The 27,371-nt window shown below is 48.5% G+C and overlaps 1 protein-coding gene across 3 annotated transcripts in view; it reads left to right on the top strand.

The window, feature by feature from the left end:
• DHX32 (DEAH-box helicase 32 (putative)) overlaps positions 1-27,371 on the top strand; it is a 57,588-nt gene that overhangs the window by 22,756 nt on the left and 7,461 nt on the right. For all 3 annotated transcript variants that reach the window (XM_052660961.1, XM_052660963.1, XM_052660962.1), the window contains exons 3-11: positions 3,393-3,586; positions 10,212-10,584; positions 15,599-15,844; positions 17,105-17,204; positions 17,296-17,454; positions 22,825-23,016; positions 23,670-23,819; positions 25,474-25,661; positions 26,506-26,687. In XM_052660961.1, the coding sequence (XP_052516921.1) occupies positions 3,393-3,586; positions 10,212-10,584; positions 15,599-15,844; positions 17,105-17,204; positions 17,296-17,454; positions 22,825-23,016; positions 23,670-23,819; positions 25,474-25,661; positions 26,506-26,687 (1,784 nt within the window). The remainder of the gene's footprint in view (positions 1-3,392; positions 3,587-10,211; positions 10,585-15,598; positions 15,845-17,104; positions 17,205-17,295; positions 17,455-22,824; positions 23,017-23,669; positions 23,820-25,473; positions 25,662-26,505; positions 26,688-27,371) is intronic.

Raw genomic sequence — 27,371 nt, 5'->3', positions numbered from 1 at the left:
TCTTGGCTGCTTCATTTTCCAAATTGGTGCAACTTGGAGAACTCCAGTTGCGGAGCCCAGACGGTGAAGCCATGATCTAGGTTAGACTCTGGGTTCTCGGAGGACTCCCTTACCTGCTCTTGTAGTGGCAGACTGGCTGGGGTCCTGTGACCTGCTTGCAGGGAGGGGATACGAGCCAAGGGCCCGCTGCACTCCAGCCTTGATTGTGCACCCAGAGCAGGTCGAGGCGGGCTTCACCATCACACAGCCTAGAAAATGCCTTTAAAGCTAGGTTGAGGGGGCTTCCCTGGCCGTCCAGCGGTTAAGACTTCACGCCTCCACTGCAGGGGGCACCGGTTTAATCCCTGGCCGGGAGAGGAAGATCCCGCATGCCACTCCAAAGGTTAAAAAAATTAACTGGATCGAGAGAATGTGAAAAAATCGTTAGGTGAGTTCAGAATGAAAATATTTGAAGTCCTGGTATTTTTCTAGGAGGGAAAAATTCTAGACCACACATAAATGTGAGTGATGTCTATTGCCAGAACTCCCAGGTAAATTTGTGAACAGGTTGGTTTTGGTTGTTGGGGTTTTTTTTTTCAGTTATAAAAGAACAGTTTCCTACCTTGTTTATTACCAAGATGGTTGTAAAGTTGCGCAACTTTCACTAAGAACTAAAGTATATTCGCGATGCCAGAGGGGAGGGGAGGGGAGGGACGTCTTCCAAAGAGAAACTGGAGAGCAACACGGAATCTCCGAGAGGTACACATGCTGCCCGTGAGGAGGGGAGGGACTGTCGGGGCAGAGAAGCCGTCACTCCTGGAGGAGATTCAGAATCGGGGCACGGCATGGTATGCTATTTGTTATGAGCGCCAAGAACGCAAGAGTGCCTGTGAAGCCGAAATCCCAGTGCTTGAAATCCCTGAGGTTGGGAAATGCTCACACTTCCAGCACTTGCCAAACCGTCATTTCTTTCAGCTGAGACTCAGGAGTCTGCCACGGCCCCAGACTTCCCGGGGCACCTTTGCTTGCTTAGAGTGATTCGGAAGGTCTGCCAAAGCTCGGAAGTCATAATAATCGGGAGAGGCGATCTCACGTGTCTCTCCTCTTTGTTGAGAGACGAGCCTTTCAGTTTGTGTTTGCATCACTGCTGTCATCCGTGTGTGATCGTTGCCGAAAGCGGCGGTACATGGTCTGCAGTCAGAGCTGCCCGGAGAGGAGCTCTGCAGTTGGTTGTAATTTGGGCTCAAATGCTCCGCTTGGCTGTGTCAGCAGAGTAGTCCCTAAAGTAAGCCCAACACGTGTGTGTCCAGCCTTTCTGCTGGCTATTTTAACTGATGCTTAGAAGAGCTGTCCCATTTCTGAATGATATTCTTTGCCTCATAGATGAAATGCTTTGCTCTACTGTGGGGGAGGCATAAAGGACAGTCAGGACCGTTGGATGGTTTATATTTATTGCACGGCCAGGCCTGTATGATGTTTACGGCATTGCAAGCATCCTGTCATAGTCTAATCTTGCAGAATTTGTGTACAGGAGTAAATGGAAATCTCCACCGCCAGTGGAGAAAATGGCACAGGAGCTCAGACGTTGAGGGGTGACTGTCAACCATTTACCTCATTTTACAGGAAAGGGAGTGGAAGCTTGTAAAATCGATATTTACAAATCAGAAGCTAGTGGCAGGTCAAGTCTAGAACTCCTGGCTTGAGTTCACTTGAGTGCCTTGTCCATTCCTGTGGTGTGCCTTGATGCCAGCTCTGCTGAGGGTAGTGTGTTAAATGTCTCATCTTTCGTGGAACAAGTGCTTCCCTCGTAGCTCAGTTGGTTAAAAATCCACCTGCAATGCAGAAGACCCCAGTTCGATTCCTGGGTCGGGAAGATCTGCTGGAGAAAGGATAGGCTACCCATTCCAGTATTCTTGGGCTTTCCTGGTGGCCCAGTTGGTAAAGTATCCACCTGCAATGTGGCAGACCTGGGTGTGATTCCTGGGTTGGGAAGATCCCCTGGAGAAGGGAAAGGCTACCCACTCCAGTGCTGGTATTGAGTAAATGATTGCTGATTAGTTTTCAGCCTGTTGACAAGGCTGACACCTGTCTTAAAATAGAGGAACTGCATTTACACTTTCAGTCATCAGGAATCTGCAGGTACTTGATTCATTTTGCAGTTACTTGATTTCTGGTAAGTCATGTTTATTTTTCAAGTTAATAGTGAGTAATAAAATTTAGGAACCTCACAGTGGGTCTAGTAAATAGCAAGTGAAGTTGCTCAGTCGTGTCCGACTCTTTGCGACCCTATGGACTGTAGCCTACCAGGCTTTTCCGTCCATGGGATTTTCCAGGCAAGAGTACTGGAGTGGGTTGCCTTTTCCTTCTCCAGGGGATCTTCCCGACCCAGGGATCAAACGCAGGTATTGAACCCAGGTCTCCCGCATTGTAGGCAGACGCTTTACCCTCTGAGCCACCAGGGAAGCCCCAGTAAATAGCAAATCTGAAGATAATTTAAAATGTCAAAACTCTTAAATACCTTGAATCTGTTAAAAAGCACTCAGAATGATTTTAAAAATACATGAAACAAAGTATAACTTACTGACAATGCCCAAGATGGCTGCACACACATACATGTGTGTGAGATATAGGTTCATATATACGTATACTGTTCTAAATTTGTAATACGTAGAAGAAAATTTTTAAACAGATTGCACATACAAATGAATTAGTGCTTTCTACTATAATAATTCTTGCAGAGATAAACTTGATAGAATTAATTGAACTATTATACATTTCAGTACAAGGATTTGAAAAGAAATAACTTGGCCATCTTATAACTGACTCTTTCTAAATCTGAAAAGATTGGTTGGTTATCTCACTGAGCTCATTTTTCATCATATTTAGTTGATAAATGCCAGTGTATTTTAGGTTTTATTGCCAGGGAAAGTTAAAGTAGGCTTATCTGGTTATTTTGTTATGATCATTTAGATTTAAATGTAAATGTTATAATTTTGAATGACTATTTTTCTTCTAAATGATATTTAATATTTACATTGCTTAAAGCATTAGAGTTGGTACCAAAAGCCGTATCTTTGATGGTGCTTTCTTTTAACCAGAAAGAAAGTAATAATCTTAAATATATTAGTCTTTTCATAACAGCTGAGGTTAACAAAAATTTTTTTTACTTTGCCTTTTATCTTTTTTAATTTTCCTTTTTTCATCTGAGGGTCTAACTTTCACAGTCCGTGCTAACTGCTGTTTATTCCTAACTTTATTTTCTAGTAATAACTCGATGCGCAAATACAAGTTGTTCAGCTTCACGCGATGTCACACAGCCCACTGGTGGAAGGAAAAAATCCCGTATGAGACGAACCCTTGTGTTTTGTCGTTGTGCTCGTGGGGCTGACCCTATCTCATTTGTCCCGTTGAAGGTTCCGCAGTGGTGTGCTGAGTACTGCCTTTCCATCCACTACCAGCACGGGGGCGTGGTGTGCACACAGGTCCACAAGCCCACGGCGGTCCAGCTCGCCCTCCGCGTGGCAGATGAGATGGATGTTAACATTGGTCATGAAGTCGGCTACGTGATTCCTTTTGAGAACTGCTGTACCAGTGAAACCATCCTGAGGTTGGTGTGGGGGGCTTCCTCGTGCTGTGCCTGGTGCGGCTCCTGTCTCGTCTTCTGCAGTCCCGGAAGAGCGTGTTCTTTGCATTCTCTGCTTTAAGCACCTGTAACTTGTATAACAGTAACTCATCTCTCTGTCACCAGCCTGACACCATCAGAGATCCCCTGTCTGTAAACTTCTTCCGTATCTCCCCACAGTCCTCAGCAAAAAGTCCTGACTTGTCTTGGCTGGCCGCAGAGAACTTCCGGAGCTCCAGCCCTGGTGGGCCTGTAGGAGCTGCCCAGTGCCAGTCACGGTGACACGTGGTCCTCCGAGTCCACGGGCCTCGATACCATCTTCCATCTGCCTGGAGTGTCCGTGCCTCTTCCAGGCCGGGCTGATTTCCTGCTCGTCATGAACGGCCCTGTGCAGAGGTCACCCGCTCTGCGAAGACTTCCTCAGTCCTCCCTTAATGTAAATTAGAAAGCTCTCTGCTGGACTCTGTAAAATGTCATATCAGCCCTTCATGGTGGCAGTGTGGGTCAGTGTTTTTGAAACTCTACTTTTCAGATGCTTCCGGATTCCAGGGACCCTTGTCAGTAGCTCCCACAAGTTGTGAGGGGGAGAAAAAATCCTTTTATCTGTCTTTAGCTTCACTGTGAGATTTCCTTTACACAGCAGGTTCCAAGAGTTTAGAGGGAAAAAGAAAAGTGGAAAAAAAAAACCCTGCTCTGGGCCAGTTTCTCAGGCAGTTTCCATTGCAGCCCTCGTGGAAAGATGAGGCGTCCCAAGGGCCTCAGCTGCCCCAGGCGCTGCCCGCCCGCCCGGGGGCTGAGACACGGGTCTTGGGAGCAGTGTGTCTGCCCGTCTCTCACTCTGTTGTGGGCACAGCAGCGCGCCAGGGCACACCCCTGGGAACGCCCCCTGCTGGCCTCGGAGGGATGCTGCGGCATCCCCTGGCATTGCACAGCCCGGCAGAGGACCGTGGGCAGGGCTGGTCTCTGCTCACTTGTACCCCCAGCGCCTGACGTACTGGTCCCTTGGAGGGTATGCAGCACCCTTGATGATGGGAGAGAAGTCTAGCGCTGGTCCCCGCCGGCTGCTGTGGACCCTGGTAGAGTGCTTCTCACTCCCAGAATGCCTGTAGAACTCACTCGGTTTGCAGTAAGCTGCTTTCCCGCAAACGTTTACCTTCAAAAGTAGAAGACATCAATCCTCAGGCCAGTGTTAAACCATAGGGGACCTTTCCATCCAGAGCCCTGGGACTTGCACTTCTCGAAGATATGTAACCTTCTCTTACTAGCGCCATGATGTCCCCAAGTCATTGTGTTAGTGTGTGTTTATAAACTGTTTATTATACAAATGGTAAACGTACAAACCTCCCTGCTTTGGGGAACTCACAGACAAGTTGAGGAGTTGGGCAGGACATGCACCCTTGAAAGGATGAAGGATCCCACACTCAGCAGATTCATTTTTCATCGTTTATATTTTAAAGTGGCCTTTCAAGTGGTCATACTTTTAATTAAAGGACAGTTCTGACTAGTTTACATTTAATAGATACGTTTTTATCTTTAATGCCATCTCAGCTTTGGAGGAGAAGGCAATGGCAACCCACTCCAGTACTCTTGCCTGGCAAATCCCAGGGACGAAGGAGCCTGGTGGGCCGCCGTCTCAGGGATCGCACAGAGTCGGACACAACTAAAGCGACTTAGCAGCAGCAGCAGCAGCAGCAACTTTGGAAACCTTATGAAAAGGACTCTTGGATGTGGTCCCTTTTAACATGAAATCTTTTGGTGTTTTTATCTTACTAATATAGATCAAGAGTACATATTTATATATATATTAGAAAGGCGTAGAGATAAACTGGAGAATGCAATGGCAGCCCACTCCAGTACTCTTGCCTGGAAAATCCCATGGATGAAGGAGCCTGGTAGGCTGCAGTCCATGGGGTCACTATGAGTTGGACACAACTAAGCGACTTCACTTTCACTTTTCACTTTCATGCATTGGAGGAGGAAATGGCAACCCACTCCATTGTTCTTGCCTGGAGAATCCCAGGGACGGCAGAGCCTGGTGGGCTGCCGTCTATAGGGTCGCACAGAGCCAGACACGACTGAAGTGACTTAGCAGCAGCAGCAGCAGAGATGAAACACTTATGGAGTAACCCAGTAATGTTGTCAGGGCAGGTCAGAGCCACACCTCACCTTTTAAACATCTGTTATGGGTAGGGACTTGGCTTTCATGCTTTACGGGGAAAATCCTGTAGGACTGAGGCATTCAATCCTTACAGCCAAAGGCAGGACTACAGTTTCTGTTGACAGTTTTTTTAGTTCTTTCTGCGTGTAGCTTTCCTTTCTTAATGCAGAGAATAGCCTTCAGAAGTTGTGGAGGAGCTGACCCGCAGCACACCTTAGAAGGCAGAGGGGAACTAGCGACCGCGGCAGGTCCTGGTGGCTTCCGCATCTGCCGGGCTGCCCAGCCGTCTCTTTTCTCTTCACTTCCCGGGCACGCTTGTTGCTGGGACGCTGCACCCTGACATGCCCCAGCCAGTGCAGAGTCAGCAGATACTCTGATTTGTTGCTCACAGAGTTTGAGCTGCAAGCAAAGGGGCCAGAGCTAGTGAAAAGCCCTGTGTTGATAAAAGAAAGTCATCCTTTCTTTTCTTCCTGTTGCACTGTGCTCCGAAGAGCAGGTGACATGGCTGTGAAATGAGCGTCTCTGCTGATTTCAGAGACGCGCACCTGTTGCCTTGCCTTGCCCCACCTCTCTGCTTCCGCTTCCTCATCCCTGAGCCGCAGTAGTTGCCACACGTGCTCAGGGGTTGTTGTGAGAACCCAGGGAGCTGCTGTGCATGCCTGGTGCGTGGGAGCACGGTGCCCGTGTTAGCGATCTGGGTGACTAAAGAGGTAAACTCCAGCCACCTTCATTGCCTGGAAGACGCATGCTCACCATAGTTATTGATAAGTTCAGACTGAGAAGCTATTTAAATAAGAGGCTCTAAGGGTGACTGAACTGAACTGAGCTGAAGGGTGACTGTTGATCATGGATGGGAGTATTCTGTATTAGACATTGTCTTTTCCATTTTCTTTGTACTTCCTTGGCATCTAATCTGTTGGGCACATAATAGGCAGTTAGTAAATATAATCTTTATGCCACTGCCATTTTTCTGGATTCTATATAGAACAGTGTAGTTTTTCTTTAAGCTTTTTTCCTGGCATTTTTCAAACCAGTGGATACCTGAATATCATATGCCTAAAATAGTCTTTGAACTATTAATAGATATCACAATATCTTATGGAAATGATACATAAATTTCAAATAAGAACCCTCTAGAACACAGATTTTTTTTAAATTATTCACATTTGTAAGATCAAATTCAATAAATATAATTTAAAAAATTAATTAAACTTTCCTATATTATGCTCTTAGCTTTCGGAAATTTAGTCTTAATAATTTAAGGTATAAATGACATTTCCAAGATGTATCTATCTTTTTACATGGTCATCAGGAACAGCATTTTCTTAAGCACTGTACACATGATCTTATTAATATAAGGTAAGAAATAGGTCTCTGTCTTAAATAGAAAGCTGGAGGTTTGTGTGGGAAGTTTTAGGATTGATCCTTAGTATTCCCTTCAGTTCAGTTCAGTTCAGTCATTCAGTTGTGTCCGACTCTTTACGACCCCATGAACTGCAGCACGCCAGGCCTCCCTGTCCATCACCAACTCCCGGAGTTTACCCAAACTCATGTCCATTTAGTTGGTGATGCCATCCAACCATCTCATCCTCTGTCGTCCCCTTCTCCTCCTGCCTTCAATCTTTCCCAACATCAGGGTCTTTTCAAATGAGTCAGCTCTTTGCATCGTGTGGCCAAAATACTGGAGTTTCAGCTTCAACATCAGTCCTTCCAGTGAACACCCAGGACTGATCTCCTTTAGGATGGACTGGTCGGATCTCCTTGCAGTCATCCGAAAGGCCAGGTCTAGCTTGCTGAGTCTCGTAGTTTAGGTGAGTCACAACATCTCCCTTTTTGATTAAGCCTGGGCGTTTTTCTATCACATACATACCTCTGTCTGGCAGAGAAGGAGCATTTCTTCCTGTCAGATCAGTGCTTAGATGAGTCTTGCTGAGAAGGGGATAGGGATTTCATTTCTGATGTTAAGGAAGTAGCGTAGACTAAAAGAGCTCGTGTTAAACAAGAACCAGCAGCACTTGTATCACTGTATCAAACTAATTAATCTCAGCACAAACCTGACAGCTAGACTTTGGGTGCAACTCTGTTTTTATTTTGCATGAAGTATAGTACTGTAGTATTCAATATGTTTTATTTCTTAAGTTTGAGAAAAGGAATAATCAGCAACTTATCACTGCTTGTTTGGTAAGACAGACACAGAATGAGAACAAGTATAGGAGAAGGGCAGAAAGCACACGTCTGATTCCACAGAGGTGCAGAAAGGGGGAACGTGGGCTTTATACGAATCCATGGTGGCCACGGTCGCGATCTTTATGATTTGACGATGGCGTGAGATGTAATATTCAGGCTTAAGTTGACCCTCTCCCTTACTTTATGGCCGTGTGCAGGATACTTAACCTGTCTGAACCTCAGGTTCCTCTTTTACAAACAATGGGATAGTAGTGTCTATCTTGAAGGTTTACTCTAAAGGTTACATGAGAACTATCGTACCAGCATAATGCCTGGCGCACACTAGAAACTTAATGTTTTCTCCTTTTTCTTTCTTCCCTGAAGTGGATTAATTGAGGACTGTGTCAGAGTCTCCAAGGCCACCCCTACGTCTGATGGTTTGCTAGGAAGACTCATGGGATCCCGTATGTAGTTGATCCACAGCTCAGATTTACTGCAGTGTAAGGATACAACCTCGACAGCATATTAAAAAGCAGAGACATTACTTTGCCAACAAAGGTCCGTCTAGTCAAAGCTATGGTTTTTCCAGTAGTCATGTAACGATGTGAGAGTTGGACTATAAAGAAAGCTGAGTGCCAAAGAATTGATGCTTTTGTGTTGGAGAAGACCCTTGAGAGTCCCTTGGACTGCAGGGAGATCCAACCAGTCCATCCTAAAGGAAATCAGTCTTGAATATTCATTGGAAGAACTGATGTTGAAGCTGAAACTCCAATACTTTGGCCACCTGATACAGAGAACTGACTCCTTGTAAAAGACCCTGATGCTAGGAAAGATTGAAGCTGGGAGGAGAAGGGGGCGACAGAGGATGAGATGGCTGGATGGCATCACTGACTCAATGGACATGAGTTTGAGTAAACTCCAGGAGTTGGTGATGGACAGGGAGGCCTGGCATGTTGCAGTCCATGGGGTCACAAAGAGTCGGACACGACTGAGCGACTGAACTGAACTGAACTGAAGGATAGAGTCAGCAGAGGGGAGTGGTGCCAGGGGCGCAGCCCACAGGAACCAGGCTGGGCGTCCAGGAGCCCCTACCCATGGACTCCTTAGCACATGCTTCATCCCTCCAGCTGTGAGCTGTGACAACAAGTGTGAAATGCTGTCCTGTCAGGGGAACTCATCAGGGACTCTGTGCCAGGGGCCTGTGCTGGGTGCTGGTCACATAGGCAGTCTGCCTCCTGCTGTATTCTAAAATTCCAGACTGCCAGAAGGAAAGCAGGTTGGACCATATTACAGACAGTAAGCCTCAGTTCTGGGAATGTGAGAACACTCCCCAAGTCTAAGTTCCCAAATGCCAGCCAAGGGGCACCCTTGCAAGCAGGCCTTTCTCAGAATAGCCGTTTCAGACCTGCCATAGACAGGGACAAATAAAATAAATACCTTAAATTGGTATAAAGCTTATGGATTGGCTTCCTCAAGGAATAATACAGGTAGATATGTGAACACTGTCAGAAAGGTGATGTTTGTATGGTTCTGGATGATTAATAGGTATTTGTGATTATTTTTTAAAAACCTCCCAAGAACTGGAAAATTCCATTAAAATCACTACTGACCCCTTCCTCCTCTAGGAAAACTCCCCAGTTTGCATGCTGCCCTCAAATAGGTGATTACTTTTTAGGTGCTTTTGTGTGAGTATTACTTGGGTGACATTTCAAACATGGTGATGCTCACACCTTGGTGATGTCATCTCCCAAAAAGTGCCACCAACAGAGTCCTTCTCCTGGACCCACCGGGCCAAGAACCTGAGCCAAGACGGTCATCCGTGTACGTGTGTGTGCTCCGCTGAACAGTGTGTGCTCCGCTGAACAGTGTGTGCTCCCACTCGATGTCCTTCCGTTGATGGAAGAGGGGAAAACTCTTACCCGACAGGAGTATTTTGCTAGGTTACTTTTTTGTTTAAAAAGCTCAGGGCAAATGTTCAATGTAGCTTTTGCTAGTATCTGTAATAAACATTTAAGGCAGAGGTCTCTAACCTAAGGTTCAGTGATGGTCTTTAGGGGGTCAGTGAACATATGCAAACTACGCTTAAAATTTTTGTTTATATGTATGTTTCAGTTTTGAAGGTCTGTAGATTTTATCAGCTTAAAGGAATCTTGGCCCCAATAAAGATTTTAAGCTCTCGATTTAGACAGAAGGATACTAGACAGGCATCTTTGTGGCTTATGTCAGGAGTTTCTTGTATGATCTTTTTCATGAGCGCATTCTAACGTTAATATTTCCTTTTTGTAGGTATTGTACTGATGATATGTTGCAAAGAGAAATGATGTCCAATCCTTTTTTGGGTAGCTATGGGGTCATCATCTTAGATGATATTCATGAAAGAAGCATCGCAACTGACGTGTTACTTGGACTTCTTAAAGATGTGTTACTAGCAAGACCGGAACTGAAGCTCATAATTAACTCCTCACCTCACCTGATCAACAAGCTCAGTTCTTACTATGGAAACGTGCCTCTCATCCAAGTGAAAAACAAGCACCCCGTGGAGGTTGTGTACCTTAGTGGGGCTCAGAAGGAGTCTTTTGAGTCTATTTTACGCCTTATCTTTGAAATTCACCACTCGGGTGAGAAGGGTGACATCGTTGTCTTTCTGGCCTGTGAACAAGTAAGTAAGTAATACTCTAACCTACCAGAGCAATAAGGTTACTTATTGGGAGCCTTTGAACCTTGCTGCGAAGATTTGAATAACCTACAGATTTCACATTGCTAATTAGCTGTTTAAATATTTGGTTCCACCATACCTCATTACTCTATACTTCGGAAGAAGGTTTGATAAAGAGTAAATAAAGCCTATGCTTGAAAGGTGAACAGGGAAATGCTTCTAAAAGCAGGAAGCACAGAGTGAGGAGGGGGAAGGGGGAGTCTGAGGAGCTTGTGGGGTGATCTCCAGAGCTGACTTCCTGCCCCCCCGGGCGGGCGGGATTCTGGGCTGCCCCAGAGGCTCACCGTGAACCCTCTCAGCAGAGGGGACACGCTGGTGCGGCTGCCCGCCTTATGGCAGGAACAGGTGCTGGACAGATGCAGAACATATCCTGAGCGCTTGGCAGAGACTCAGGAAGCAAGAAAGTGTCCCAAACAGTCAGTGGAGAATTAGGCAGAACACTAGAGTTTGCGGCACACCCAGAGGGCTGTCTCCCTGTACTTTTCTTAAAAAGATAAATGAGCAAACACTTCACATGAAGCTGCCTTTCCAAAAGCACAACTGGAAATGGACACCTGCGCGTCTGTCACTGCTTTCAGACAGTCAGGGTCCACTTGGGGTTGCATTTGTCTGAACGCAGTTAACCCTGGCCCTGCTTCTCTCTCTCCCACTGCCGTGAGAGCCAGATCTAAAAACCTCCGGACTCTTTTAAGAGTTAGGCTTTCTTCTTAGGGACTGACTGCCAGGCCTTTTCCTCCCTGCCCGTCATTTCACTCCCAGTAAAAGCCATGCCTTTTAGACTACGACGATTCCAGTGATTAAACAAAAACCAAAAGGAAGCTGCTTGCTACTGGCTGAGCCACCAGCTGAACAAAGACAAGCACCTCGTCTCTCCATCAGAGCCTTAAGTGTGCACACGCTTTCTGAAATGCCTTCAGGAGTGTGGATTCTGCTTCATAGTCACAGCACGAAGGATGACTGAGCTTTGAGACCTTTAGACAGTTTTCTCACAATGTAAATTTTATCTGTTTCTATAAAGAAAATAATTCAGAATCTCCAGTATATGATAAACTACAGCATACTTATGTTTCTCATGTATAGATTATACAGTTTCTTGAGTAGTAAATCTGCCTGCTACAGTGACGTATTCTATTATCGTTCCCTAATCCTGCATGATTTGAGATATTCGAGAAAGTCCTGAGGGAAGAAATACAATGATTAAGGAGACAGAAAGGATTTCTGAGAACAGACGTTTGCAGTGTAACTGGGTAAAGCCTCAGGAAGGGAGGAAGGGCGGAATTAAAGAGTCTAAGACATTTGAAAGTTTGAGTTGCCAGGTGAAGAGAAGGCATATGTCTCAATGCTGGGGATGGGGGCAATATAATTAAGACTGAGAGGGTGAGTAGTCATCTTCAGAGTAACCAAAAATTCTCACATGGATTTTTGAATAAAGCTCATAACAGAGTTGGGGGTAGTATTTGATTCTTTAATAGAAGCTATAAGTAATGTCATAATGACTTTTTAATTGTCAGACTTCAGAAGATGCATTTTTACGTAGGATAGTAGTAGAAGCTGTAAAATCCACAGGGCTTAGAAGGGTATAGAATCTTCCTGGAAGTCAGACCAGAAAGACGTCTCCTTAAGAAACTATGCTTCCTGCAGTCTTAAAGTCACGCACGTGGCAGTGCAGGGAAGGCTCGGGGCAGAGTTTGCAATTCTGAGCCTCTGAGCGTGAGGAGTCATTCGTCCTGGCAGCGGTTGCTGCTGTGGCCGAGTGGAGCACGGGGGTCTCTGGGGGGTCTCCTCGTCCAGCAGGCGGCCGGTGGGCGGCAGGACAGCTGTCCTGCAGCTAGAGCGTGCCTTCTCTGGGAGCCAGTGATCTTCCTCGCAGCCCAGCCCCAAATCCCACAGCTGTTACCTGGTTTTCTTTTCTCCATCTATTCCCTAACAAGCTGAACACAGCTCAGTATCCTGATGGACTTTTCTTTTTTCTTTTTAACTCCTTATGTCAGGATTAACTGGCATAACATACTCTGCTTATAGTCTCAGAATTTGTCTTTTGGAAAATTTTGTCTTGCCCTGAAATCCATGTTAATAGCTATTGACCATCTTTCCCTTTGCTGTTTAAGTCTTTCTTGATTTCAGTATACAACTTTAGAATCTGCCACAGCAAACCAAGTGTCATATGAAATCAAAGCCAAGCAGTCTAACAGAAGTGTACTACTTGTTGGTTTTTTTTCCTCTTAAGAAATCCATTCTAAAGTGCAGAGACACCCTCAGATGTTTTGGTTCAGAAATGTCAGATGCCTCCCGTCTTCCCTCACATGCTGTGAGTTAACACCCGAGAGCCAGGCACTCCCTGTGTCTTGGGCTCAGTTGAGACACGGAGGCCTGCATGTTTCCAGGGTGTTGGTCCTAACCACTCTACCATCTTTTAATTTGAAGAAAAAATGAAGTAGATTAACTGGAAAACAAAAATAAAGACAAATGAGACCGTCTAGCCAGATAGTCGTGCAACTTGAAGCTGTCACAGGAAGGTGCTCTTAGGTGGAAGGTTTTCCTGGAAAATATCCCATCTGGTCAAGGCCCTTTCCTCTGGGGCCGGATGTCTTCCTTCAGCTCAGGGGGCTGCGTCTTCCACAGTGCTTGCAGGTGTCATGGGAAAGCCCTGCAGATGTAAATGCTCTGCACACCTTGAGCAAGAAGGAAGTGAGTAAACAGTTTGATGCACTGGATGTGTGTCTTAGGCACTTTTTAAAAATTCTGAAGATATGACCTCCAAGCTTTCTGTCATCTGAGCCTGAGGAATCTAAAGTAGATACAGTAATGTTTCTATTTTGCTCTGCTTTTGATTTCTTTCTGAAGATTTTTTAAAATTCTTTTTCCTCCCCATTTGGAACAAAATTCAACATTAGAATCCTGTTATAACTGAAGTTTTAGCAGCTGGAAGCAAATGAAAAATGACAGGCCTCGATTCTCAGAGAGTGAGAGAGCTATTGCAGTGCAGTTTGAAGGTTTATTTTGGTTGGACACTTGTGAGTGGGCTGCTGGAATGGAGCCTCCTCTTCCAGCTCAGGTAGCTGTGTGTGCCAAGGTTGCCACCTCCCCACCAAGAGGAACGTACCCAGGCCCCTGTGAGGCCTGAGCAGCAGCCGCGTGCAGGGAGCTGCAGATCGAGGACTCACTCTCCTCTCTGCAAATCTCTAAGCTTGCTTCGCTGAAAATGTGACATGATTAGAATGATTAAAAAAAAATTGGAATAAATAGCTTTATTCTGATTATTCCAGTTGGCAAGCTTTTCATTCTTTACAGTCAGTAGTCCTGCTCTTTGCTTGGTTAAAAAAAAAACGTGCCCCAAGTAGACCAGCTCCATAGGAAAGGGAAGTGTGAGCAGGAGGAGGTGCCCAGGTGACTGCGGTGTGGGCCACAGCCTCTGCCCTGCTTCCCTGGGGTTTCTGGGGTAATAGGTCACCCCAGGTCTTGCTACTTTCCAGGCAGATATGTCCACCTGTGAAGCCCTTGAGGTAGTTAAGTCCCATCTGACAGGTGGTGTGGAGGGAAGGAAAGATGAGCTGGAGCGCTGGGCAGGGGCCTCAAATCTTTATAAAAGTCACAGAAGGCATTGTTAGACTTTTGGTGAAATCTAATCTAATAAAATGAAATGGGGCTTCCTGTTGAAGCTAAAACTCCCAATACTTTGGTCACCTGATGCAAAGAACTGACTCATTTGAAAAGACCCTGATGCTGGGAAAGATTGAAGGCAGGAGGAGAAGGGGATAAGAGAGGATGAGATGGTTGGATGGCATCACTAACTCAATGGACATGAGTTTGAGTAAACTCCGCGAGTTGGTTATGGACAGGGAGGCCTGGCATGCTGCAGTTCATGGGGTCGCAAAGAGTCAGACGACTGAACTGACTGACTTCCTCCATCTGGTAGTTAGACCCATAAAAAAAAAAAAAAACAAATTTTGGAAACAAATTTAAAAGGTGTAAGAATTACATTGTGACATCTTTCCTATGTGAGGTTGTAGAAATCCGGTTGTGGTTTGAGAAGAGTTCAATAGAAAAGTACTGTGTAAAGTGTCTTGCTTTTTGAGCATTTTGCAGTAATATACTTATTTATAGTTTTAGGGCACATAATTTACTCTTTTTCAATGTATTTGATAATGAAATGTTTTTAAAGAGTATTTCTAAATTCCTGAATCTTGCAAACGTATAAATAACAGTGATTATTTCCTGCCTGCTTCATTGCATTTCTGCTATTTTTAAAATGCTTTAAATGCTAATGGGTAATGATTTTCAGAATGACCCAGATTAAGGTCCTGATTATGGGACGTGTATGTATATTTGCTTATTGGAAACCTAGAGATTGCTTTACAATTCTTAGTCCTGCCACCATCAGAGCACAGTGGTGCATTCTCACCGATCTGAAAATAACTTTTGTTTCCCTGTCATTGTTAACAGAGGTGAGAAACTGCCTTAAGCTAGAGAAATGCATGAAGGCAAAGACAGTACATTTCACAAAAGGAAAGCCATTTTGGACTAAAACCAGTGAGATCATTTATAAATTATATTTAACTTCCCCAAAGAAATGTTCTTACACAGTTTATCTTCCTTTCTTATTTGACGATACCTATAGACAAGTATTTTTTTCCATGAATACATTATGCAGCTTTTGCCAAATTTTTAAAAAATTTTTTTTATTTTTTTAACTTTTATTTTGTATTGGAGTATAGCCGATTAACAAAATTGTGACAGTTTCAGGTGGACAGAAAAGGTGGCTAGGGACTTAGCCATACAAATCCATGTATCCATTCTCCCCTGAACTCCCCTCCCATCCAGGCTGCCACATGACATTGAGCAGAGTTCCCTGTGCTACTCAGTAGGTCCTTGGTTTTGCCTATAGTTCTATGTAATATGGACAAAGTTGTTTATAATGTACTTTATTCTCATGGATGATGTTCTTGTTTTACTTTAGGATATTGAAAAAGCCTATGAAATTGTCTGCCAAGAAGGATCTAACTTAAATCCAGATCTTGGAGAGCTGGTAGTTGTTCCTTTGTATCCAAAAGAGAAATGTGCACTGTTGAAGCCAAACGATGAAACAGAAAAAAGATGCCCAGTTTATCAGAGACGAGTGGTGTTGACGGCTAGCTCCGGAGAATCTTTGATCTGTAGCAACACAGTCAAGTTTGTTATTGATGTGGGTGTGGAGAGAAGAAAGGTAATTATTATTGAGCAGGTAAATTGCCTAAACTGAGCAGGGCAGTTATCAGACTGCTGACCATTGTCTTGGGTTCCTGTCATTTTGCGATCTGGGGACTTCTCTGTTTGGCCATGTATGCAGAGAAGCGCTGTTGCGTGCAGTAACCAGAGTCTTGAGCATAGGCAACTGCCTTTCATTAGCAGGCTGGAAGTCTGGAAAGTTAAACTGATTGAGGTGCTAACGGAAAAAGTTTTAAGGAAACACAACTACTAAAGCAAATTACTTGACTCCCGAACTAATCTTTGCTTCCATACATGTCTTAGGTGTTTTTGGTGGCCTCTTTATCAAAGTAATTAGCATCTTCTCCCAGGTAATTTACTAGAGATTAGGTTCAAGTACACTGACTTTTATTTTTGAAAATTTTGGCTTTATCGTTGACATGGTAAAATTCCATCCTAAATTTAAAAATGTATGCTTTTAATCACTGTCCTTAAAAGTTAGGAAAAACGGAAATAGGATGGCTCAAGCTCTCAGACAGTGGGGTTTCGGAAGTCCTAGCCTGTAAACTGAAAAGAACTGAAAAGAACCTACCCTGAGTGTTGCTCCGTTTACTGTTAGGAGGTGCTGTGTCACTTTTATCCCCCCAGGAGACTACGGGTCTCCTAAGTATCCATGATTACTATGACAGAGCCATTCCAGCCATTGGAAGGTTTCCTCGGAACCCATTTGGCTTGACCTTACAGCATTAATCCACCATTCAGAGAACCCAGGCTTATCACTTACCTTTAAACTTACCCCTGAGAAGAATCACTGTCAGTGCCATCTGTAGCTTTATATTAGCCTATTGGACCGGGAAGGCCCAGCGTGCATTATAGAGGTGAGACCCTTGGGGGGCGTCACAGTCCATTTGAACAGAAGCTTGAGGAAACGCAGCATTGTCAGAGGATCATCCTTTTGTCCATGGAGAACGTGAGTATCTGTCCCCATTGGGCAGCGTGGCGCTTTGAGAAGCAGCATCCGTGTTTCAGCAGATGATACAGAGCCCTCATATTCACAGAAGCCACACTGAAAGCAGACAGCCCTTCAATCCATTTATCAAAGCCCTTGCAGTTTCCATCTCAAGGCAAGTGAAGCAATAGCAAATGTCGTACAAAAGGAACGCGTCAGTAGCAGAGCAGTTCATGAAGTCAGGTGCTACAAACAGCAGTCACTTCAGGGTGACCGGCCCGTGGGGTCTTGAGTGAGCCGATGCTCAAGCCGCTGTCCTTCCGTTCAAAGGTGTACAACCCCAGGATCAGAGCAGACTCGCTCGTCACGCAGCCCATCAGCCAGAGCCAGGCTGAGACCCGCAAGCAGCTCCTCGGCGCCTCTCCCTCAGGTAGCCCCGCGGGCCCCGGAGCCATGCACGGTGGTTCCCGTCTGCTAGCGCCCCAGACGCCTTAGCCCCACCTTTGCCCGGTCTCTTCCAGGAAAACTCTTCTGTCTGTACTCCGAAGAATTTGCCTCCAGGGACATGCGGCCGCTGAAGCCAGCAGAGATGCAGGAAGCCAACCTCACGAGCACGGTGCTCTTCATGAAGAGAGTGGACATCGCGGGCCTGGGCCACTGTGACTTCATGAACAGACCCGGTAGGCACGGGCGCAGGCCGGCAGGGCGCCCGGCTGCAGCCCTGCCCGCTTAGCTCCTGCCCACCCCCGTCCTAAGAGCGGGTGGCCCCCTGGCAGAGCAAGCAGCCTGGACTTTGATTTGTCCTAAAGCTTTGTCTCCACTAGAGGTAAACATTCTCCGAAGCCATCTGAAAATTTTGTTTAAAAAAAAAAAAAAAAGGCACCCTCTGGGAAATAGCCGTCCTGACACTGGAATGCTGTCTGCCACTGGACACAGGGACACAGGGAGACAGGTGGCCAGGCCAGTGGAAGCAAGGGTGGCGCTGAGACCTACCCTAGAACCATAGGGGGTTTAATGTTGAAACTCTGCCAGTAAAGACTTGGAAGACCAGTTACTTTGGGCACCCTTGGAATCTAAGGTTTTCAACAGACTTCTCCCTAGAGGAGCAGTGGATCTCCAGGAGGAGAGGGACCGGGTGAGGGCCTTGTCTCGTCCAAGACAGACCTCCTTCCTTCTCTGTAGCCATCTTCTCCCTGGGAGCCGTCTGTTCTTGCAGGGAAAGGGTCGCTGTTCTCCAGCAGAAGCTCAGGCATGCAGGAGAGAGAGCCCTACATTGAACACATGTAAAGGAGGCCGTGGCATTCAGGTTCTTGCGAAAATGAGCACATTACTGGGATAACAGCCATGTAGTCCCAAGCCTGAGGCTTGACCCTGAGGGTATCAGCCAGCTTGGTTTGGCACAGAGCTTCCCCATCTGAGAAGAGGTTCATTAGGCCTGGGCCCTTCCTTACTAGCTGAAGTGATAGATATATTAGTGATAAACATACCTTGAGATGGTAGCTCGGAGGAAAGAAGCAGTCACAGGAAGGTTAAAAACATATGTAAGCAAATGTAAGCGAGTAAACTCAGAATGTGTTTTTCTTCTATAGCAGTGGTTGGAGGGGACGGGCTGGGGCCCTGGGGGGTGAGTGATCAGGTCCAGAAAGGCTGGGAAACCAGGATTCCTTTAGCCATGAGCCCTCACCTCGAAAATGGTGAAGCCCCCTGCCCTTGGGTCTCGCTCTGGTCCCTGAGGGAAAGGGAGTCTGGAAGGCAGGGGTGGGTTGCTCATGTCCATCTCTCCAGCCTCTCCCGGGAGACCCCAGGGCATCTGTCGCCAGCCAGCCAGCCATCCATCACTCCAGACACCACCCCCTGAAGAAACAGGTTTTATTTTTGAAAACTGCTTATGCTGGGCTTCCCTGGTGGCTCAGGACGGTAAAGCGTCTGCCTGCAGTGCAGGGGAGACCCAGGTTCAATCCCTGGGTTGGGAAGATTCCCCGGAGGAGGAAATGGCAACCCACTCCAGTACTCTTGCCTGGAAAATTCCATGGACTGAGGAGACTGGTGGGCTACAGTCCATGGGGTCGCAAAGAGCCGGACACGACTGAGTGGCTTCACTTTTTCTTTCATGTTGGTTGCCTGGGCATCTTGTTTTCATGCTAGTAGTTACTTGGTGGACCAGCATGACGAGAGAAGAGCAGGCCTTGTAACGTCCAAGATTTTAAAAAGCAAATGCCACAGCACAGCCAGAGTGCGGAGGAGCTGCTGTGTTTCTCAGTGGTCACCCCCTGCCGCTCACTCTGTGCCTGGGGCTTAGAGCCGAGAGCGGGGAACCAAAGGGCGAGGGAAACGATTTATTCTTGTCTCCTGGCAGTATGCACATAACTGTTTCTGCTGTGCTTTGGGGAAATACAACCGTGGATTAACTCTGACTCATCGTTTTGAAAGGGGGAAAAAAAAGATGACGGTTGCAGCTGCTGCCTTTAACTCCGCTCGTAAATGAAACGCGCAGATGCAGCATAGCCGCCTCCCAGGACTCGCAGCCACGTGAGGCGGATTTGGCGTCACTAGGCTCTTGGTCCAGTTCCCTTGGCCTGTGTGTGCGTGTGTGGTTAGTCGCTCAGTCACGTCCGACTCTGCGACCCCATGGGCTACAGCCCGCCAGGCTCCTCGGTCCGTGGGGATTCTCCAGGCAAGAACACTGGAGTGGGTTGCCATGCCCTCCCCCAGGGTCCCTTGGCACAGCTCTCTTAAAAAAATCCCTCGTTTTCTAAGCTGGTGCTGAGGACTGACCTCCATGGTGAGTGGAGGACGCAGTCCCTGTTGATCAGGGTCAGGGAGTCCAGGGCCAGCCGACCACTTGAGGTGGTCCTAGGCCTCTTCCCTCTGGGAGGGCAGGGGAGCGCCGTCAGCACGGGCGGGGACAAGCTCGCTGAGCCCAGGCCCATGCTGGATGTCACCTTGGTATCTGGCCTCACAGCTCGTTTTGCTGGCGGCCAGACGACTGGCATTGGAACCATCTGTGAAGAGTGGACCCAAACGCAGACTTGCCGGACGTGGTGTTTGGGACGAGACAGGGCCGTCTCAGAGACGGGGGAAGGAGGAAAGGGCAGGATCGGGTCAGGGCCCCGAAGATGCGTCCAGACCCTTGGCCTGTGGGGCTGAGGCTGGGACTTCTCAGCCTGTGAATCAGGGAGTCAGGACGCTCCGCAGTTTTCTCTTCGAGGAGCCTGCTTGGTGAGTGCGCCCGAGAAGTGGTGGGTCATCACGGGAAACGCGAGATTCTGCTCTGGAGTTTACAAAGGGGCTAAAACATAACGGTCTGTGTGAAGAGGCGATCGGAGGGGAAATGGGCCACGGGAGGGAGCCTGGCGTGAATCCCTCCATCCCCGGCAGGGAGCGTGCTGCCGGTTGCCCCCAGATAGCCAGGATTCGATCCCAGCGCTGGCAGGAGGCCCCACCTCGGTTTTTGAATTCACAGAGGCCCCACGTCACCTGCCTGAGGCCACACAGAGCCTACTGCTGTTGCTGGACGGTGGGGAGGAGGGTGGAGAAGAGGCACAAAGGCGCTGAAACCCACGAGAGCCAGTGTCGTGAGGCTCTCGGGAGCGAGAGGTCTCTTTTCAGAATGAAAAGAAAATCTGAGGGAGAGCTTAGAAGACACAGAAGGGAAGCACCTTCAGCCCTCGGAACCCGTTCAGCTCTTTGTGGGCCCGGCTGGTGGAGGCTGAACGGGAATGCCAGCCTTCCTTGAGCTTGGGGAGGGAGGGAAACGGGGCTGTCCTTGGCACACTGGGCCAGAGGCGGCCGGGATTGCAGGCACCCCAGCGCCCTGGCCCTCGTTACCAGCTGCGTGACATTCGGCCACTCAGACTAGCATCAGCCCAAGCGGGTTGGGATAAGGACGTGCGGTGTCCTGTGACCCCAAGCCATGCCTCTGGGACCCTCGAGGGCAGAGGCTGAACGGCACAGGCACGCAGCTTCCTGTCTCCATCTCTGCGTTCTTCTCTCCCCTGCTGAGCACCTGAGTGGAGGTCCCCATGACAGGGAAGGGAACACTCTGCTATTTGACATTGAAAATCTTGGCAGACTTTTCAAGGCCATAGGAAAGATGCCACGTGAGGCTGTTGGTTCTGGAAATGACACAGCAGAGCCCTGGACCCATCGGACCTGCGCTCTTGCTTCGGATCAGTGCTGAGCCCTACATCTGGCTGTGGGCTCAACCCTTATTCTAGACAAACAGCCTTTCTGTGAGCAGCCTTTCTGCAGGTGCTGTGGCATGAAAACGCAGATTCCATGTTGGAGCCTGGCATTTGGGCTTCCGTGGGAAGAGGGTGCAGGAAAGAGTGTGTCAGTAGCCCTCCAGGTGACTCTGAGTGATGGCAGTGGGGCAGGCGTGTGACCTTGCAGTGAGCTATCCCGCAGGGAGTACAGTGGCGATGTTTTGTTCATATTGAAATTGCCTTTGGAGTAGAGCAGCGTGATTTTGCAGTGTTGTAAAGAAGAGGCCTGGCACTAAACATCTACATTCCATTTGTTAGCATTATTTACCGTGGATTACACTTAAACAGCACTGCCATAAAGAATCCTCATCTAAACCCTTTTGCTTTTACCTACGATTTTATGGGCCATACCGGGGAGCTGGCTTAAAACGTAGAATGTAATATTCGCAAACCTTATGCAGTTATTTTTATGAGTGCTCCTGCACCTGTATCATTTGCATTCATTAACTTGCTCTTTTTAGCATAATGAAACCCCCAAGAACTTCCTCTCTTCCGCTGCTGTTAGGACCGGGAGCAGAGTCATGATGTTATTTCCACCAGTCACCCTGTGTGCAGCCGACTCAACTCCAGGGTATAAAAATGAGGAGCAGTGCCCTCCGGGGACAGAGGCTGGCTGTCCAGCCAGATCCTCACAGGGCCAGTTCCCAGAGATCCTGTAACTTACGATGAAGCAGCTTTGCTGACTTACGGAAACTGGTTTCTAAACAGCTCTCAGTAATTAAGTTTGCACTCCCAGCCCCTCCTGCCCTGTTTAATCCAAGATGCTTATTTCTGCTGCTGCTGCCTCTTGAACCTTCTCGGGCAGGTCAGGTGTTACTTTTGATTTCAGGGCTTGCTGATGGCACCTTGGACTAAATACTCTTTCTAAGGAGCCCATCTGTTTACTTCCCTGGGACTGGGACTTCTCGAGGCCTCACCCTTGCCTCAGGGTCTCTAACTGCACAAATGGCAAATAGCTCTTTCAGCTTCCTTGTCTGCTGTTGCTGTCATCTGTGTGAGTTCTGGGTCAGCTTCGATTGGTGCGTTCTTCTCTTTATTGTGGGATTACATTTTCCTACCACGTGGTTTTTATTGGATGCCAGACACAGTCCGTCTCACTGCATTGGATATTGGACATTTCGTATTCCTATAAGTATTCTCGAGCTTGCCCTGGGCTGCAGGATGATCCTTTCAGGGGTTGATTTCAGGATTATGTAGGTGGCACTAGAACCGCGCTTATGGGGTGGGGGGCGGCGGGGAGCGTAGGTATTATTTCCTCCCCAGAGCCCCATGAACCGTGAAGCTTTGCAGCCTGGCTGGTGGGAACGGGCCTGTCGGAGAGCGCATGGGTGCACCAGGCACAGATCCTGTCCCTCCTGGCCTGGAGTGGTTTCTCCTATGGGCCCTGCTGACTGAGCGAGGGGCCCTCGTCCATCTGAGTCCTACTGCAGAGTGCTCTCCTCTCAGGAAGCTGACCTGCAAGCTCTGACCGCACCCCCCCACCCCCCCCCCCCCCGCCCCGAGTCTCCAGGGACGCTCAGCACCACCTCAGTGATGCTGGGAACCTGGCAGCTCCCCCAGCTCCCCTCCTCCCACCACAGCCGGGAAACTCAGGGCAGTGAAGCTCCCTGAGTGATGGCCCCTCTCAGGAGTCACTGCCGTTCACTGCCTGGTGGTCTCTGCCTCGCAGACTGTTGATTCACATGTTTTGCTTATTGTTTGTTCTGTGTGGGAGGGGAAATCCAGTACCTGTTGCCCCATCTTGGTGGTATGAGACTTTCTAACTGTCAATTTTGTCTTCCCCAGCACCAGAGAGTCTGATGCAGGCTTTGGAAGACTTAGATTACCTGGCAGCACTGGACAACGATGGAAATCTATCTGAGTTCGGAATCATCATGTCAGAGTTCCCTCTTGATCCACAACTCTCCAAGTCCATCTTAGCATCCTGTGAATTTGACTGTGTCGATGAAATGCTCACCATCGCTGCCATGGTAACAGGTATTCCCTCAGGACATTTCTTTTGCCCTGCAGCAGGTATAGATTTGAATGAGATCCACTGACATGGGAATGAAATATTTTCAACTCAAATAGATTGAAAAGGTAGAAAAGTATGAGAATTATCTTAATATGAAAAATACCTACGTAAAAACCCAGAGGGTTTCTTAGATCAGACAGGTGACAGTACACCAAGCTTGCTTTTGCTGCAGTAACGGGTACCGACCAAGAAGCACTCGTCACTGGAAGTGTTCTTACCCCTGCCGATCTCGCGTGTGTTTCCTGTCTCCTCCCACCTCATTCACCTTGGCTTATAGGTCTGAATAGATTCCTTTACTGGCAGAGCAAATCAGAGGCTCTGCTGCATCAGAACCTGGGTTCCGGTCCTGTCCCTGGGCCTCTGAGTCCCCAGGTCCCCCGGCTCCAGTTGTAATACAGGCAGGGTGTCCGCTGTGCCAAGCAGCCCTGAGTAAAGCTAACAGGAACACGCGCATGATGACAGCTCACCCTGAGCATCTCTGATTTCTAAGTAAACAAGGAAAACACATTATTCCCAGAAGACAGGCAGGGCTGCACGCGGCAGTGAGCCCCCTCCGCCTGCTGTGCTGAAGGGAATGCTCATTATCGCCAACCTTCTGACTTTTCATGTCTTAAAGCTCCTAATTGCTTTTCGCACCTGTCCCGCGGAGCTGAGGAGGCCGCCCTGTCTTCCTGGAAGACGTTCTTACATCCCGATGGAGATCACTTCACCCTCATCAACATCTACAAGGCCTACCAGGACACGACTCTGAACGCCGCCAGTGAGCGTAAGTGAAGGCTCGGTGTTCTCAGAAATCACCTCCTAGTCATCCTCTCCTTCCCAGAACAAAGCCGCATTATGATTCAGCAAACATCCTCTCTCCCCTGAGCCCCTGGGTCACCTGAGCAGCACGGCGCTCCAGGCCCCCCTTGTGCACCCACAGGTTTAACCGTAAAGACACCCTCCTGCTCCCGCAGACGGGGCCCTGCGTCCACACACCCCGGCACCCAGCCCACAGCCTCCAGAGCGAGCCTGCTGGGGCCACAGGGACGGGAGACCTGGACTTGCCCGGCACGGCCCTGCCCTCTTGAGCCCGGGGAGAAGGAAAGAACTGCCATCTCCAGGTGGCCAGCAGTCAGAGCTGCGTCTCATGCTGCTTCTGACATGGCAGGTTCACTGCTAGATGGAGAGAGAATGTGATCACTCAAAACAAAACACACACACACACACACCACCCCCAGCTCCAGGTAGTGGTAACGAAGAGGCGGGTGAGCTGAGGGAGACTGAGCTTGGCCGAGGAGGGGATGAGAGGAGGGGTGTTCAGGGAGTGGAGTAGCCCGTGGAAAACCTGCAGCAGAGGACAGGTTGTGTCTGAACCACGGTGGGTTATGTTCCCATTTACAGGGGTAATGGAAAGGCAAACTCCTCCACGGGAGACTCTGTTCCAGCCTTAAAGACAGGAAGGGGATCTCAGAGGCCAAGAGGGCGGAGCAGTGACGCAGAGGCGGCCAGAGAACTGGCTACAAGGAGGGGTATCAGGCCCACCTTTGTCCTCCATGATGCTTCTCTTGCCTCCTCTGCTCCAACAGAGGGTGTGAAAAAGTACTTGAAGGAAAGCGAAAAATGTGACAGCAGTCAGAACGGCAAAATGGTACGGAGCAGGGAGTTTTTTAACGCTAAGAAGAAAAAGTTGTCAGCGAGGTACACAGGGAATTTGGCAGCATCTTTGGCGAGCAGGCCGGATGACTTGGTCATCACGTGACCAAGTGCGTGCTTTCACGGCTCCGGACAGGCCGGATGACTTGGACAGGACAGCGCCGAAGGTCTGCAGTCCCCGTGCTAGGCCACGTGCGCTCCCAGGTCAAGGCACAACCGGGTCCAACTCCCGTCATCCCAGATGGAGAGAGAGAGGACTTCACACTGTTGCAGGGGACTGACTTTCAATGTGTCAATAAAACTTGCAACTCGGGTAGGTGAGCTTAACTGTAACATTAATTCCCAAGTCAGCCTAGTAATAATCCTTTCCTTACAATTAAGACGTGAGATATTTTCATGGAGCAGAGATGTGTAGTGTAAGCTTTTCCCTCCTGGCCTGATTAAATGTTGTGGCCACGTACATCCTGGCTGTGCACACGCTGGACAAAATGTTGATCTTTAAGACAGTCTCTCCTGCCCCTCGCAATCCAGATTAAGGGTCAGTGCTAGGACCCTGCACTTCTCACAGCTGGCAGGATCTTGGAGTCCCTGCAGCCGCTCCAGGTCCTGCACCCTCTCTGCGCCTGGCAGAGCCACTAGAGGCCTCTGTCCTCGCCGCCTCCCGCCACCGGCTCACGGGACAACCTTTTTAGGAGGCAGAGGACGCAGAGATAAGAGCGTGTCCAGCCTGGGCTCTCGGCTGTGACAGGTCACGTCTCAGCAGCCTTTTGTTGGTTCCTTCCTAGACTGTGTGGAAAAGTGGTGTCACGATTACTTCCTCAACTGCTCAGCACTCAGGACAGCAGAGGTCATCCGAGCTGAACTCTTAGAAATCATCAAGCGGATCGAGCTTCCCTACACAGAACCTGCCTTCGGCTCAAAGGAGAACACTCTGAACATAAAGAAAGCTCTTCTGTCTGGTTATTTTATGCAGGTAAGAATGGATAAGGCCACCTGTGGTGCGGTCTTTACAAAAATCTCACATATTCAGGACATCCTGTCAGAAGTCTCACTTAGGGTGATTATTTTATTGGTGTGAAAACCCTTATATGTTACTGAATGTTCAGTATTTAAATACGTCCCCTCAAGGGAGTGAAGAGCTAAGCTAGATGGTTCCCTTTGTCTGAAAGGACAGGAGATCTTTCTCATCAGAGGGAGCTCTTACAGCACCCTGGCTGAACGTCAGTTGCAGTTCCTCATGGCACCTGGCTGTTCCCACTTAACTGGTGATGTGGCGCCCGACAGGTAGACAGCATCCCGTCGGTTTCTTTCCTGGAGCGAAGGCTGCCTAAGGCAGCTGCTCTGAACTGTTAATAAAACCTGTTAGAGAAATGCACGCATCCTTCACATCACAGTGAGCAGCACTGTGGCATTTGAGCATGGATTTCCTCATCTGTATGGAAACAGATGTCACAGGGTTATGGTGAGGAATTAAACGCGCCGAAAGGTCAGGTGTAAAGCACTGGACGTGTGTGTGCAGTCCACGACATGGCAGGGAACAGCTTTATTTCTTGACCAGAACCTTCACCTTTGCACCCGTGCTGTTTTGGCATGCTGCCCTGAAACTGATGAAATTAGTCCACATCCTTATCGCTGGCTCTTAAGTTCTGGGCAAAACATGTATGCATCTTACTTTCTGTACCTGAAAATGGAAGACGTGTAGCAAATCAGTAGTTTATTCTCTATGGAGTAGTTTGGAATGTTTAACACGGTATTTTTGCCGCATGCATCTCTGCATTCACACGCCGCCTTTCCTCCTCCGTGCCGCCGCCTCTCAGATCGCTCGGGACGTGGACGGGGCGGGCAACTACCTGATGCTCACGCACAAGCAGGTCGCACAGCTGCACCCGCGCTCCTGCTACTCCGTCGCTGGGAGGATGCCCGAGTGGGTCCTCTTCCACAAATTCAGCATCGCCAGCAACAACTACATCAGGACCGCCTCCGAGATCACGCCCGAGCTGTGAGTGCAGTGGAGTGAAAGGGCTCTTAGATTCCTACTTGATGCGCACGTGGCAGACGGGTTTCCTTACATTTTCAGTATAAGTAGCTTATACGACTGCTAATCTAAGTTTGTGTGGAGCATAGCTAGTAAAGGCAGGTCTCTGTAGATGACTAAGAGAGGCCCGTGCCTCAGGTTACAGCAGAGAGAGAGAATGCAGTCTAGAAACACAGGGCCAAGCGTGGCACGCTGAGGAGGCAGAGCCCGCAGGTGCAGACCTTGCAGTGAGCCTGGCCACCTCTCACGACAGTGAGCGTTGAGACTGGAGCAAGTGCCAAAGGGCAGGACGGAGGCGAGGCTGGGAGCAGGTGGGTACGAGAGGCAGAGGGCTTACGGACCACAGAGAGGGTTTGGAGTTGATCCTAAGTGCGGTATAAGGCAGTCAGAGGGTTTTAAGCCAGAGTAACGTCTTCCGTTGGGAAGGTCGCTGGCTGCACAGTGAACGGCCTGCAGGGAGAGCGGTGAGGATGGACTGTCTCACAGCCGCCGCCGGTGCGGGCCCACTGGGAAGACGCCACTCCCGCTCGGGCAGCTGATCTTTCCAGCCAGGAGCCAGGCGCAACTACAGGTGTGTCCAGCTTCAGCAGCTGGAAAGTGTGCTGTTAGTAAGAGATGCAAACACACTCCCTCCGTCACACACCGAGT

Source organism: Budorcas taxicolor, chromosome 23 (assembly GCF_023091745.1).
Source record: "Budorcas taxicolor isolate Tak-1 chromosome 23, Takin1.1, whole genome shotgun sequence".
Classification (NCBI taxonomy): domain Eukaryota; kingdom Metazoa; phylum Chordata; class Mammalia; order Artiodactyla; family Bovidae; genus Budorcas; species Budorcas taxicolor.
This window is presented reverse-complemented; position numbering and strand designations above follow the sequence as displayed.